At 30.7% G+C, this 14,368-nt stretch overlaps 3 protein-coding genes across 4 annotated transcripts; 2 read left to right on the top strand and 1 right to left on the bottom strand.

The window, feature by feature from the left end:
- The first annotated feature begins 686 nt into the window (after nt 1-686).
- On the top strand, nt 687-1,862 carry LOC129313915 (F-box only protein 8-like). The gene has a single exon (XM_054957308.1). The coding sequence runs from the start codon at nt 687-689 to the stop codon at nt 1,860-1,862; it is 1,176 nt and encodes a 391-aa protein (XP_054813283.1).
- Nucleotides 1,863-4,571: 2,709 nt separating this feature from the next.
- Nucleotides 4,572-5,765, top strand: LOC129313914 (F-box protein At5g65850-like). The gene has a single exon (XM_054957307.1). It carries the CDS (start codon nt 4,572-4,574, stop codon nt 5,763-5,765), a length of 1,194 nt encoding a protein of 397 aa, XP_054813282.1.
- A 1,369-nt stretch (nt 5,766-7,134) lies between these two features.
- On the bottom strand, nt 7,135-10,665 carry LOC129313725 (uncharacterized). Of its 2 annotated transcripts, none has more exons than XM_054957068.1 (6): nt 10,457-10,665; nt 9,472-9,988; nt 9,069-9,368; nt 8,788-8,973; nt 7,554-8,659; nt 7,135-7,401 (listed from the first exon to the last, which is right to left on the bottom strand). In XM_054957068.1, the coding sequence occupies exons 1-6, from the start codon at nt 10,568-10,570 to the stop codon at nt 7,318-7,320; spliced, it is 2,307 nt and encodes a 768-aa protein (XP_054813043.1). In that variant the 5' UTR covers nt 10,571-10,665; the 3' UTR covers nt 7,135-7,317. The 2 variants fall into 2 exon arrangements, with proteins under 2 accessions (XP_054813043.1, XP_054813044.1); XM_054957069.1 differs by having other exon boundaries at nt 8,788-8,961.
- Nucleotides 10,666-14,368: the final 3,703 nt, after the last annotated feature.

Here is a 14,368-nt window from a genome sequence, read left to right as displayed (position 1 = left end):
TTAATGAGATAGGGGACGAGTCTTGATCAATCTTGTTGGGTGATTTTATGGTCTTTTTTTATTCTAAATCGCATATTAACTATATTGCCATACACAATGATCATAGAGTGATATTATATTTTATATATTTTTCTTAAAGCTCGCTATATTTAATTATGTAAATTACCTTTAATTATGGTCAACTACTATCATATATATGCCAGTATTATTAAACACTGGCGGCGAGCACTACTATCAGTTAATTTTATAACTTTAAATTTATTTTTTAAATTATATAATCAAACAGAATTTCTTTTTTCTATTTTTAAAATATTTTTAAAAATTGATTTATAAAATAGTTTTTAAAAACAAAAAATGGAAACAAAATCAAACAAGTCCTTAATCTATTTGTTTCCATCAAATGATTCCTATTTCTAATCTATCTTGATTCTTGAACACGAGTGATTAATTAATACGAATTATTTTAATTTCCTTTTCGTTATCTCAACACCAGCTTCACGCTTTTGTTAGGAACAGTTATAGGAATCACATACATGCACACACACGAGAACCGAGGTACAAATCACAGTACCAAATCAAATTTTAGAGGCCAAAAATTTCTCTCATTCATCTGAGTTTTTGATTATCATCTTCCCTTCCTTTTTCAAAACTTGTTAACTTTTATTCATGTGTTAGATTCAGTAGTCATGGATATGCCTGATGAGATGATGCTTGAGATCTTCTCATGGTTACCTGCAAAATCTATCTGCAAATTCAAGTGCGTCAACAAATTCTACAACACTGTTTCTTCAGAGGACACATTTTTCATCCAGAAGCAATCCCAGAATGCCTTGCTAAGGGATGACTCATGTTTCTTTCTGCAACCAAGCTCAGCTCATAGATATAGTGCAGAAATTGAGTTCCATCACCTAAATTCAAAGGACCCAATATCTGGTGTTTCTCATGAATTCTTACAATTTTTGGAATATTATCCAGCTTGCAGCATTGTTGCTTCAAGCAAGGGCTTGATTCTTGCTCTTAAAGATAAAGAGCTATTCATCTGCAACCCAGTAACACAATCATGGCTTCCTATTCCCACTCCAGACTTTTTGAAAAAATACCCAGATGCTGTTCTTAATCTTGCATTAGAGTGCAACATTCAAGACTCAAACGATTTCATGTTACTTCTATTTAAAGCTCAAGATGAGTGGACTTCTCAATATCATGATTTGAAATTTTACTCTGTAAAGGAAGGTGCGTGGAAGGCAATTGAAGCAGGCTTCTTCACTGGACGCAGACCGTTGAGATTCGACATGCATGTTTATCATAGAAAAGCCCTCCACTTCATATCAGATTTCTCTGCCTTTCTCTGCAACAAATATATAATGGCTTACAACGTTGAAGATGGAAGCTCAAGAATGCTTAGAATCCCTAAAGAAGCCAGAGTTGACCCTCGTGACTTGACCTGCCAAATGGGCATTTATAAATGGGAGAAATCAGTAAGTTCAGATGAGTCAATTTGTTTGGTGAGATTAAGGAAGAATGTTTTTACTGTCTGGGTTTTAACTGATTATGAGGTTAACAAATGGAGAAAGATTTTGGAAATAAGGGTGAAGGCAATGGGCATGAAAGAAGAAGATCCTGTTACTGTAACGGGATTCACTGTCATGAATGGAGATCGATTGATTTTCACTACAGAGAAGAAGATTTATGGATATGGATTGAGGCAGGAAATTTATATGAAGCTTGAAGAAATTAGTGAACATGGTTTTGGACGAGATGAAACACGTTTCACTGCCTACTCAGATACACTTTGTCCTTGTGGAGATGGTGCTGCAAAATTACCGTTGCTTCAACAACAATATTCATCTTCTTTGGTTTGATGTCACATTGTTTCGTTTATATGAGTGTAGTCTGAACTCATGTCATAAACTTGTAGGAAGAACTTTACTTAATAATGTCCATCTTTTATATTTTAATTTTGGTTTCTTTTATGTTTTGTTCTATTATTATAAAAATTCAATACATTTAAAGGCTTGGTTGTTAATCGTATAATTTATATAGTTGGCTCTATCAAATGAGAAAAAGCTTATTATTGTTATTTTATTATGACATTTTCCTAATTGTCTTCCTTTGTTTAAAATAATTCTGTTTCGGTCATCAATTTCTTACCATTTTTCTAATGTTTTCTCCCTATATTCAAAATTTTCTTATATTTATTTCTTCATTTTTCAACACCTTTATTTCTTCGATTTTTTGCCACTCAGATCAGGTTGGGAAAAAGTTGGCCCAAAGAAAAATTAATTTTTCCTAACTTAGACTATATAATCTATGAACTACATAAATTAACCTTGATAAGTGAGGATTGGGTCATTTAACTCACACTGTTTTTTAAAAAAATTAAAAAAGAAAAAAAGAGAAAATTTTGTGGGTATAAAATATATGGTGCATGACTTACTTAGCTGACTTAATTAATATATTTTATACAAATATTATAGTTTAATACATGTTTATCTCTTTAATTTATAATCTTAATACTTTGTTTTAACTTATCTTATAATCTTGAATCTTGATCTACATTTAATTCTAGCAAATATTTATAGAAAAGCAAATAAATAAATGTTTATTGATTTGTAAGAACATAATTTTAGTCAACATCTTAATAATTGTATAACTATTAAAAATTGAAAAAAGATTTAAAAATATCAATATGAAAAACAAAAACTATTACAGAATAAATTTTAATCCTTGATTTTTTTTAATTATTGATATAGTCTTTGAACTTTAAACTAGAACAGTTAACTTTAAATAACTTAATTGTGGTTAAAAAAAACCTTAAAACAACTTGATTTTATACTTTCTCGATTCAGTATAACTTAATTCTTATAATTTTTTAAATCAATAAGTTACACAAATTAAGTTACATTGTTTTAAAATTTAGAAACAATTGAGAAAAAAAGTTAATTAAAGGACTAAAATTATATCATCCCAATTTTAAATTAAACAGAATAAAAATTTAGATTCGAGGAGGGAAAGAGTGCAAGCCTGTATTAGCAGATAAACTAGTATTTTTAGGTTATAATATTATCTTTAATTAAATTTGTATTTCTATTAGTTCAAGATATTTTAAATTTAATGAAAATAGTGATAAATATATTTCTTATCTATTATTTTAAATTTAAAAAAAGACCTGATCAGTAGTCAAACAAGTATTTTTTTTAGGTTATAATATGATAATGCAATAAAATTACATTTCTTTTATTTTTGAAATATCTTAAATTTGGTAAGATAATGATAAATATATTTCTTATCTATTGACTACTCATGTTAAATTTAAATTTATTCCATTTTGAAATAAAATAACCATAATCGTCTAAGAAAAGAATCCTTATCAGATATTTTTAGGACCCAAAAAAATCGTTATTAAGTAGTATTTTTTTAATAAGAAGATTATCAAGTTAAGCAATTCATGGCTATAAATATATCATGAATTCTCATCGCACAGACTCATATTTGAAACAAATTTGAGGCTTGCGATCACAAAAGGCTTCTTACTTTGTTGGGGGAAAATTATTTGCAGACTACTATCTTGTTCATATAACACATATTTTCTGACTCATCACCCTAAGGTAAGTTATATTACTCATTCATAGGTTGTAAATATTGTATTTTTATAGAAAAGATTATAGTTTACCTGTTAAAGTCGTCTTCCATTCACACCAGTGGCCCGGTGACGTGTCCACTCATCTCATATTGAGAAAGACGTGCGTTCGATTCCGAAAGAGGAAAAATTTGCAATGGGTGCATGAAAGACTTCTAAATTTTAGTTTTAAGTTAGTTGGTAAAGAAAAAAATGTTTTAACCAGTATCTGCAAACAAAGTGATTTATTAATTTTATTGAATAAGTTTTTAAATGTTTTATTATTTCTATTTTTAAAAAAAATTAAATAAAAAAAATCGTTTAGATAAGTGTCTCGGATTTAAATATTTTTGAAATTTTTCAATTTTTTGTTTTTTAAATAAAAACTTTATCTGTTTTTTTAATATATTTTTCTTAAAGCTCGCTATATTTGATTATGTAGATTACCTTTAATTATGGTCAACTACTATCATATATTTTTCTTAAATCATTGGCGACGACTCACTACTATCAGATAATTTTATAACTTTACATTTTTTTTAAATTATATAATCAAACAGATTTTCTTTTTTTATTTTTAAAAATAATTTTTAAAAATTGATTTGTAAAATAGTTTTTAAAAACAAAATCAAACAAGTCCTCAATCAATTCGTTTCCATCGATCAAATGATTCCTATCTCTAATCTATCTTGATTCTTGAACACAAGTGACTAATTAATACGAATTATTTTAATTTCCTTTTCGTTATCTCAAAACTAGCTTCACGCTTTTGTTAGGAACAGTTATAGGAATCACTTACATGCACACACGCGAGAACCGAGATACAAATCACAGTACCAAATCAAATTTTAGAGGCCAAAAATTTCTCTCATTCATCTGAGTTTTTGATTATCATCTTCCCTTCCTTTTTCAAAACTTGTTAACTTTTATTCATGTGCTTGATTCAGCAGTCATGGATATGCCTGATGATATGATACTTGAGATCTTCTCATGGTTACCTGCAAAATCTGTCTGCAAATTCAAATGCGTCAACAAATTCTACAACACTGTTTCTTCAGAGGACACATATTTCATCCAGAAGCAATCCCAAAATGCCTTGCTAAGGGATGACTCTTGTTTCTTTCTGCAACCAAACTCAGTTCAAAGATATGGTGCAGAAATCGAGTTCCATCAACTACATTCAAAGAACCCAATCTCTGGTGTTTCTCATGAATTCTTACAATTTTTGGAATACTATCCATCTTGTAGGATTGTTGCTTCAAGCAAGGGCTTGATTCTTGCTCGCAGTGATAAAGAGCTATTCATTTGCAACCCAATAACACAATCATGGCTTCCTGTTCCAACGCCAGACTTTCTCAAAGAATACCCAGATGCTGATCTTAAACTCGTTTTAGAGTGCAACACTGAAGACTCAAATGATTTCATGCTACTTCTATTTGAAGCTCAAGATGAGTGGGCTTCTCAATGTCATGATTTGAAATTTTACTCTATAAAGGAAGGTGCATGGAAGGCAATTGAAGCAAGCTTCTTCACTGGTTGCAGGCCGTTGAGATTCGACATGCATGTTTATCATAGAAAAGCCTTCCACTTCATATCAGATTGCTTTCCTTTTCTCTGCAACAAGTGCCCTCATTTCAGACCATATATAATGGCTTACAACATTGAAGATGGAAGCTCAAGAATGCTTAGAATCCCTAAAGAGGCCAGAGCTGGCTCCCATGACTTGACCTGTCAGATGGGCATTTATAAATGGGGGAAATCACCGAGTTCAGATCAGTCAATTTGTTTGGTGAGATTGAGGAAGAAAGTTTTTACTGTCTGGGTTTTAACTGATTATGAGGTTAACAAATGGAGAAAGATTTTGAAAATAAGGGTGAAGGCAATGGGTACGAAAGAAGAAGATCCTATTATTATAACGGGATTCACTGTCATGAATGGAGATCGATTGATTTTTACTACAGAGAAGAAGATTTATGGATATGGATTGAGGCAGGAAATTTATATGAAGCTTGAAGAAATTTGTGAACATGGTTTTGGACGGGATGCAACACGTTTCACTGCCTACTCAGATACACTTCGTCCTTGTGGAGATGGTGCTGCAAAATTACCGTTGCTTCAACAACAATATTCATCTTCTTTGGTTTAGTTTCACATTGTTTTGTTTATATGAGTGTAGCTTAAACTCACGTCATAAACTTGTTGGAAGAACTTTACTGAATAATATCCAACTCTTATATTTTAATGTTGGTTTCTTTTATGTGCTGTTATATTATTATAATAATTTAATATATTTAAAGGCTTAGTTGTTGATAGAGCATGTGGTGCATTTCATATAGCTGGCTCCATCAAATGACACAAAGCTTGTTACTTTTGTTGTTTTATTATGGTTTTTTTTTTAAATTTTCTTCTTTTATTCAAAGTATTTTTGTTTCACGTTTCAACTAGCCATCAATTTCTTACAATTTTTCTAATGTTTTCTCCTTGTATTCAAAATTTTCTTATATTTATTTCTTCATTTTTCAACATCTTGTTTCTTGGCTATAATTCTTTTCTAGCTTAGTCGGGTTATATAAGTTGGCTTGAATAACTTATTATAAAGGTCGGATCAAGTTGGGGGAAAAGTGACTCAAATAAAAACGAGTTTTTTCTTATCTGAGTCATCTAACTTGTGAATTATTTGAGTTAACATTAATAGGTTAGGATTGGCCCATTTAATTCATATTATTTTTAAAAAAATTTGTAAAAAGGGGGAAATTTTATGGAGCATGACTTATTTGGCTAGTTTAATTTATATATTTTAATATTTTATACAAACATTATGAGTTATTTTGATATATTTAAAATGAATCATGAAATAATATTAAATTAGAACTCATCAATTAAATATATTTTTTTAAATTTATGAAAAAATAAAATGAAAATAAAATAAACGAGTATGTGGGTTAACCCATTTAATCCATCAAATCTTAAAGGTTAAGTTAGAATGAAATTTTTTTAACCTATATAAAAATAAATTGAATCCAACCCAACTCATATGGTATGAGTTAATTCATACTCCCAACTTTATAAAGAGAAGAATCTAATAGTTACAAAATTATAAATTATAAGCAAGAGAATTAGTGAGGCCCAAAAAACAAAAACAGAGAGAGAGAAAGAGAATAAGAGTAATCACAAAAAGTCATCAATATCTTTTGATAACTTAATTTTTTGTTTGTTTTTCTTCATAAATGTGAATCTCAATTTTAAAGGCTGCAAATCATGAAGAGTATTCATTTTTCTTCATAAATATTTCACTTGCAAATGAATAATAATCACAAGTTATTTATACCATTAGTGATATTTTTGACAAGTTAATTTCTTCTATTTTTTTATCAAACAAATTTTACTTGCAAATTTTGTTATTTTAAATATTTTGAATCGTAATATTAAATTAATCCAAGCTTTTTGCTCCGCTCATTTAAATTAATTTGGCTTTTTGATTATTCATTTCAAAGACTCAATCTATGCAAGAAAAGAATTCCAAGAGTTCTTTGCATTACTAGGAATGCTTCAATAACTCCTTAACCATAAGTATATGACATAATGAAGATGAAATATGCAGCCAAAACTAGGATGGTTTGACCTCCCCGGAAAAAAGGGGGGGAAAAGGAAGAAAAGAAAATAAAGGAAGAAACCAAAGATTTCTTTGCCATTCCTTTTCATGGTAATAATTGCTGACCCTTGCTCTCTGTCATTCGGTTCTCTGGCAGTTCCTGCAAGGCAGTTCTCTTCCTTTCCACTTCCTGCACATTAAATTAGATTGCCAGTGAAAAAGAATAACATAGTGAATTAAGATTGTTACTACGAATAGTCACTTAAATTTTATTCTCAATATAAATTGCAAGTGAAAGAAATTCAGCCTTATAAATTGCAAGTGAAAGAAATTCAGCCTTACCTTAACACTACTCTTCTCGTTATTGGTTTTATTATCTAATGATAAGTTCTTCAGCATCTTCTTGAGCTGCCGCATGCTTTTACTGGCCAGATCATCATTGATCTGGTTTTCCTTCTGCTTATCTCCCTCTTCATCATACATCTTTCTAACTGATTTAACTTCCACTGCTGCATTATCTTTCAGTGCTGACTGATCTTCACATGTAAACTGAATTGGAAAATCACTGGTCTTCAGCTCCGAGCTGATTGGAGCAGAAGTCAAAGTTGAATGCATCTCATCAGAGTCTTCCTTACATTCTTCATTGCCAATTTGAACATCTGTAGTTTCAGATCCTGCTTCAGCTTCAATAATAACCAAGGAAGATTGAGAATCTGCTTCACCTTGGGCATTCATATTTCCTTCTGAAGATTGAGAATCTGCTGCACGTTGTACATTCATATTTCCTTCTGACGATGGTTCATTGGAGGCCTCCATAACAGCATCCTTCTCTACATATTCCTTGGATTCTTCAATATCTGATGAAGTTCTAAATTCCAGTTCTCCATGAACAAGAGGAGACGTGTGCTCTTCGACTTGGACTACTTTGTTCTCAGCATAGAACATCTCTCCGGAATTCTGAATGTCACTAGCAGTTTCAACTGCTTTGATCTCAGCAGAAAACATTTCTTCAGACTTCTGATTGTCATAGGCAGTAGTTTCAATTGCTTTGTTCTCAGCAGAGATCATTTCTTCCTGAATGTCACTGGCAATTTCAACCGCTTCGTTGTTCTCAGAACAAAACTTTCCTCCAGAATACTGAGTATCATTGCCCACATTATAATGTTCACTTGCCTCATTCTTGTCAACAATCATAGAAGCATCAACCTCATCATCAACTTTAGAAACATGTATTTCGGCAGAGTCATCTTCCATTTTAATAACTACTTCGTCCTCAGCATGAGAAGAAAGCATTAGTACTGAGTTCTGAATGTCATTTCCCATATTTGAATGTTCGTTGCTCTCTTGCTTGTCATCAGAGAATGCATCATTCTCGGTACACGGGAAAATATTATTTTCTGGCTCTAAAGAATCACAAGAATTCTCAATTTGACATATATTCTCAGTTCCTGCAGAGAGTAATAACACCCATCAAATTCAACGTCTATTGAAGCACATACCATTGGCATAACAAGATCGTTGTACAAAAGAATTTAATACAAAAAGAATCATTCAACCAATGGGAAGGAAAACACACCTGATTCGTTATTAGCAGCATCCACTTCCTTGGCGATTGACTTACTTAATTCAACGTCCGACTCAGAACTATTGTTCATATCCTTCAATGGAGATCCCGATTCATTGATTTTCACGAGACTTTCTTCTGGTTCAGCCTCCAGACTTGCTCCTTTATCACTTGCCTCCCCGGAAACTAATGGCATTTCTGAATTGGAATCATTTGATTGAAACATACCATTGGAACAAAGATCTCCAAACAATAATAACAATAACAACAAAAGACGTGCTGTTGGGACTTACCCTTCACAGTATCTTCTGATTCTTCAATCTTCTGAGGAAGACCTGTCATTTCTTCAGATATCTCATCAACCTTCACTGATTCTGTTTCATCACCATCCATGAAAATTATCTTAGCATCTTCTGATTCCTCAATCTTCTGAAGACGACCTGTCATTTCTTCAGATATCTCATCAACCTTCACTGACTCTGTTTCATCAGCGTCCATGAAGCTTGTCTTAGACAAGTTCTTTTCTGAAGAGGTAAGCTCCGATTCATCAGTTTTCTCAGTAACTTCAGTTGATATTTCCAGTGAGCTAGCCCCTGCATGCCCTATGTTAATTTAGGACCCGAACAGAAAAAAACAAGAAATAGCTCGAGAACAATAAAAGATTTGACGCTTAGGAAACAAATACATCGGACCTACCGTTTTCACTATCAACAGAGTCTTCTATTTGCTTAGAAAAACTAGTCAATTCTTCAGAAGTCTCATCATCAACTTTAACAGATCCTGTTTCTTCCTTGTCCACTAAGCTCATCTTGGACAAGTTCTTCTCCAGCAACCTCACTGACTTCCTGGTATTGTAGGCCGAAGTAGATTTTACCCTACTGTTTGAAGCTGCGGGAGTTTTTGGCACTTGATCATTTGGCCTTTCATCTTCCTTCTTTCTGCGAGTGGACGCCGCTGGCGCTCTTCTCCTAGTTGTTGGCACAGCAGGAGTTACAGGAACATTAAGATCTTTGTTCTCTTGATCAGTTTCTTCATCATTTTTTGCTCTTGTCCCACGACGAAGCCGAGTAGAGATCTTGGAGCTTTCGGGCTCTTCCACAACTGGCTTTCTTCGAGTTGAGGTTCGGCAAGCTGGGGTTCCCGTGTCCTTTTCATCTGAAATTTTCTGGGCATCGCTGTCTAATGGGTTCAAAACTTCTTCTATCCCTTCAACCTGATACACTCAAGGGAAGATTTCAAAATCCATTATTAAAATCAGAACAAACCTTGATTAGAGATAGAGATAGTTCTTCAATAAAATTAAAGACAATGAAATTTTAAAGACTTTCTATTTTCTGTTATCCAATTAGACAATGAAGATGCTCAAAGAATTTTCCTTGACGGGTTAGAAAAGCAATCGGTTCATTTCGAATCAAGCAGTTAACCGAACCTGATACGATGTTTCAAAATAAATGGAAAATTATCAAAGGATATTCATTGCAAAATACAAAGGACTCCAAGAAGCACAATATCAGGTTCCGCATTATGAGAAGATCAGTTTCAACAACGAAGCACACTATATCATTGATTGATATTTGAAAACTTTTCTATGTCGCAGATTACCCAGTAAATCGCATTACATACAACAACGAAAGTCAGATTGGATATTGCAGGAGAAAGAGGAAAAAATAAAACACATTACTTGCTCCAGAGCTGCAAGAGAATTCGCCATAGCGACATTGGTCATGTTAGCGGGGATTTTGTTCTTCTTGCACAGGGCTTGCAGCTGCTTCCTTGATAGGGTGTGGAAGTCCATGATGATTAAGATATGCAAATGAATCAAAACAAGATGTTTTGTACTTGAGAACTGAGAATTGAGAAATGCGTAGAAGTGTCTGAATCCGAATGCAGATCGGCGAGCGAAATGAAGAAGTAGGGCGATTATATAGTACAGTTGGGAGGGAGATAGACGTTTGAGAACCCTAGAAATTATGACCGTTGGAGCGTGATTTGAAATTTGAATTTCTGGGTTATTCTGGGTCTCAATTTCTGGTCAAGTTATAGAGTTCGTTCTTTTAAGTTTTAACATCAACATCAATATTTTGTCCCAAAAAAAAAAAACATCAATATCAATATTTGGTTAAAAAAGGGAAAAATAGAAAATTAAACCAGAATGTTATCTCTAGTGATTTTCCCAATTTTTAAATATTTTTTTATTTGTATTATGAATGTATTATTATCCAGAAAATTCTCCTATTCATAAATGCATGGAATTAATTTTAAAAAATGTCACATATTTCAAAATAAATAAAAAATAAGATTTTTGCCAACAATGAGTGGAAAATTAAAAATAAATTTTCTTATTGAAATTTTATATATTAGTTAAAATTTATGTATTATTTTGATATTTATTATTATGTATAACTGTAATAACTAATAACAACATTTATTTTGAAAAACATGCAGCAATTATTTTTTATGAAAATTTTAGGCAACAATTTTAAAAATAATATTTTGATATATTAATATTCAGGAAAAATCAATATATCAATATATTATATTAAATCAAATCATCTTCTTCTGTTAAAGAAATAATTTTTTTTCATTCACATTTTTTCTTTTTATTTTTTATGATATTACAGAAAATAATTTACTTGCCTTCAAAGAAATCTTAACTCATTATGAACTAGACTTTTGCAATGCACAGAAGCATGTGAAGAGACACATATATGCTTCTTCTTCTTTTTTTTTTCCAAACCACACGGATGCATTAATTAATATTGAGCAAAATTTAAAAAATAATGAAAACCAAGATAAAAATCACAATATTCAATTGCTTAAAACCTGTAATTATAAATTGGAGAGGAAATCAGACTATTAATTGACTTGTCTTCCTACAAACCATCCATAAATATTTAGCTAAAAATAATAAAAAAATTAACACGACTGTATATTTTGAAAACATAATAATAATAATAATAATAATACACATAGATATAATTCACACAATGATCAATATTGTTAGTGACCTATGTGTTACAATGATACCAAGGCTCCTCCTACAACAAGGAGGATATATATTCGAACCCAGGATTAGATGCAATGGCTTGATTTGACTGATTCGAATATGAATTGTGGAGTAGTTAGTAATAATAACAAATATGAAATGAATTAATGCATGGTTTTATTTTAAAAAAAAAGAACATAATTTAAAATAAATAATGAAAAATAGTGCATCTTTTACTTTAGTTTTATATATTATGTTGATATTTCTTATTATTTTCAATTGTAATAAGTAATAACAATATTTATTTTGACAAAAAAAACAAATGTATAAAAGTTTCTTCATTCATATCTTATCTTTTTATTTATGATACTACATTCAATAACTATTTTTGATAAAAAAATATATGTAATAATTTTAATCAAGGTTTTAAGCCATCAAACCGATTGAAGCTTTGGTTCATAGATCAATGGTTGGACTGTGATTGAACCAAGATTGAATTAGTTAGAATTAAATTAGTATATTTAAAAATGTATGTTAATTATTTGACATAAAAAAACAAAGATAAAAATAAATTATAGATGATGGTAAAAAAATTATAGATAATAATGCAAATTAAATGAAATATAAATAATTTAACAAAATAATAATAACCTACAATAAAAATAATATACATATATATATATACATATATATATATATATATATGTATGTATGTATGTACACTCTTGCAATTAAAAAATATAAGATATTTTTACTTAAATTTCACCCTAATAAGTTAGTTAATTTATCTATAAATTGATGACATATATTTTTTACCATGGTGTCTCAATACGTCCTTTCATGCCTGATCCCATCTATTCATTTAATTATTCATTTGGTTTAATGGTTTTAGATTTTCAATTACGATATTAAAATAAATATACTATTGATTTAATGATTATCATAAATAAGCATTGCAAACATATTTTCAAAAGTATTTAAATGATAATATTAAATAATCTACTTATTTTAATGTCATAATTAGTAATATCACCATTAAATAAAAAATAATTAAATGGATAGATGTGATTGAATATCAAGAGATGTATAAAGAAAGGGTGTAAAAATGATACAAATCCCAGCCATGTAATTCCTTTGGTTCTATTTAGCGGACAAAAAAATTAATTGTAATCCCATTTATAGGGCATTTCATAATTTTCTAGGTTTATCTTTATATTTTTTGCTCATATTAAATGCTAAAAAAAATTATTAAAGATAATTATTTTTTGTCCTTTTTAGGGGTAGTATTGAAAACTTATTAAATTTTAAGATATAATTAATGATGTTTAAAGTTTTCTTTGATTTTGTTGCACAAAATAGGTACCCTGAGATATTCTTTTTGAATATGTATTTGAGACATATGGTGTGATGAATGTAAAAAAGCTTTTTTTAGTGAGGATGTGGAAAGTTTAAGGAATGGGACCGCAATGCTTCATAAAGTGAAGCATGACTTGCAACTTGTTAAGCAAACATTTACATTTAAAAAGCAGGCAAGTTTCACAAATGATCAATGGATGGGGCTTGAGTTGGGCTATGTGAGACTAGATATAGATGGTTTTGTGAAAGATGGTTTAGGCAAATGTGGTGATATAATCCGAGATTGGAATGCTAATTAGGTGGGTGGTTTTAATGTCTATGTTGGTTACTACCCTATTGTTGTGACTGAGTTATTGAGAATTATATATAGTCTTCAATTATGTTAGGACATGGGGCTGTAGAAGGTCAAAGTGTTTGCTGATTGTGTAGATGCAATGAACCTTCTCCTCAGATTCAACCAAGATTGTCACCTGTTTATGGATATTACCAATCAAGCCCAATCCCTTCTTTATAAAGAATGGAATATTTCAGTAAACTTCATATTTAGAGAAGCCAATTATTGTACTCATTTTTTGGTTAAGTTTGCTTTTGATAGAGTAGGTATGTTTCAATATTTTGATCAACCTCCACCTTTTTGTTTGAAGGTGGTGGCTGATGATAAGGAGGCTCATTCTTGAGTTCCTTTCTTGTAAGTTTTTTTTAGCTCTTGATCTCAATTGTAAACCAAAAAAAAAAAAAGCTTTCTTTGATTTCAGTGAAACATTTTGAAAATGACATGTAAATAGGACTAGATGAGTATAATTTATTTTACAAAAGGGTTATAATTTAATGTCAAGGCAATTGATTTATGGAAAAATGATAGAAAAATCTATTTAAATTAGGTAAATAACAGATTAGTCCCATGAAATAGTACAATTTTCCTAAATTTCCTTGGGATCTTTTTATCATTAGGGAATCAAATGAAATGACCAAATAAATAAAAATCTCAATCCTCACTGAAAAAACTTGTGAATTTTTCTAATTCATCTCGGGTTCTCAGGTTCTCCATTCACAACTTGATTCATGGTATGCTTCTGGTCTGTCTTCTTCTCATTCTTGTGTTCCTTTTTTTTTTTCAAGTTTCTGTACATGAGTTATTTATTTTGTTTGGCTACTGTGCGTGGGTATATATAGACAAACATTTTTCCTCAGTTACGTTTGTTGTACATGGGTAAATTTCCTCTCCTCCTTGAAATTTTCTCTTTTCATATG

Source organism: Prosopis cineraria, unplaced genomic scaffold (assembly GCF_029017545.1).
Source record: "Prosopis cineraria cultivar Desert tree isolate PC_DT_omini unplaced genomic scaffold, ASM2901754v1 PC6, whole genome shotgun sequence".
Classification (NCBI taxonomy): domain Eukaryota; kingdom Viridiplantae; phylum Streptophyta; class Magnoliopsida; order Fabales; family Fabaceae; genus Prosopis; species Prosopis cineraria.
This window is presented reverse-complemented; position numbering and strand designations above follow the sequence as displayed.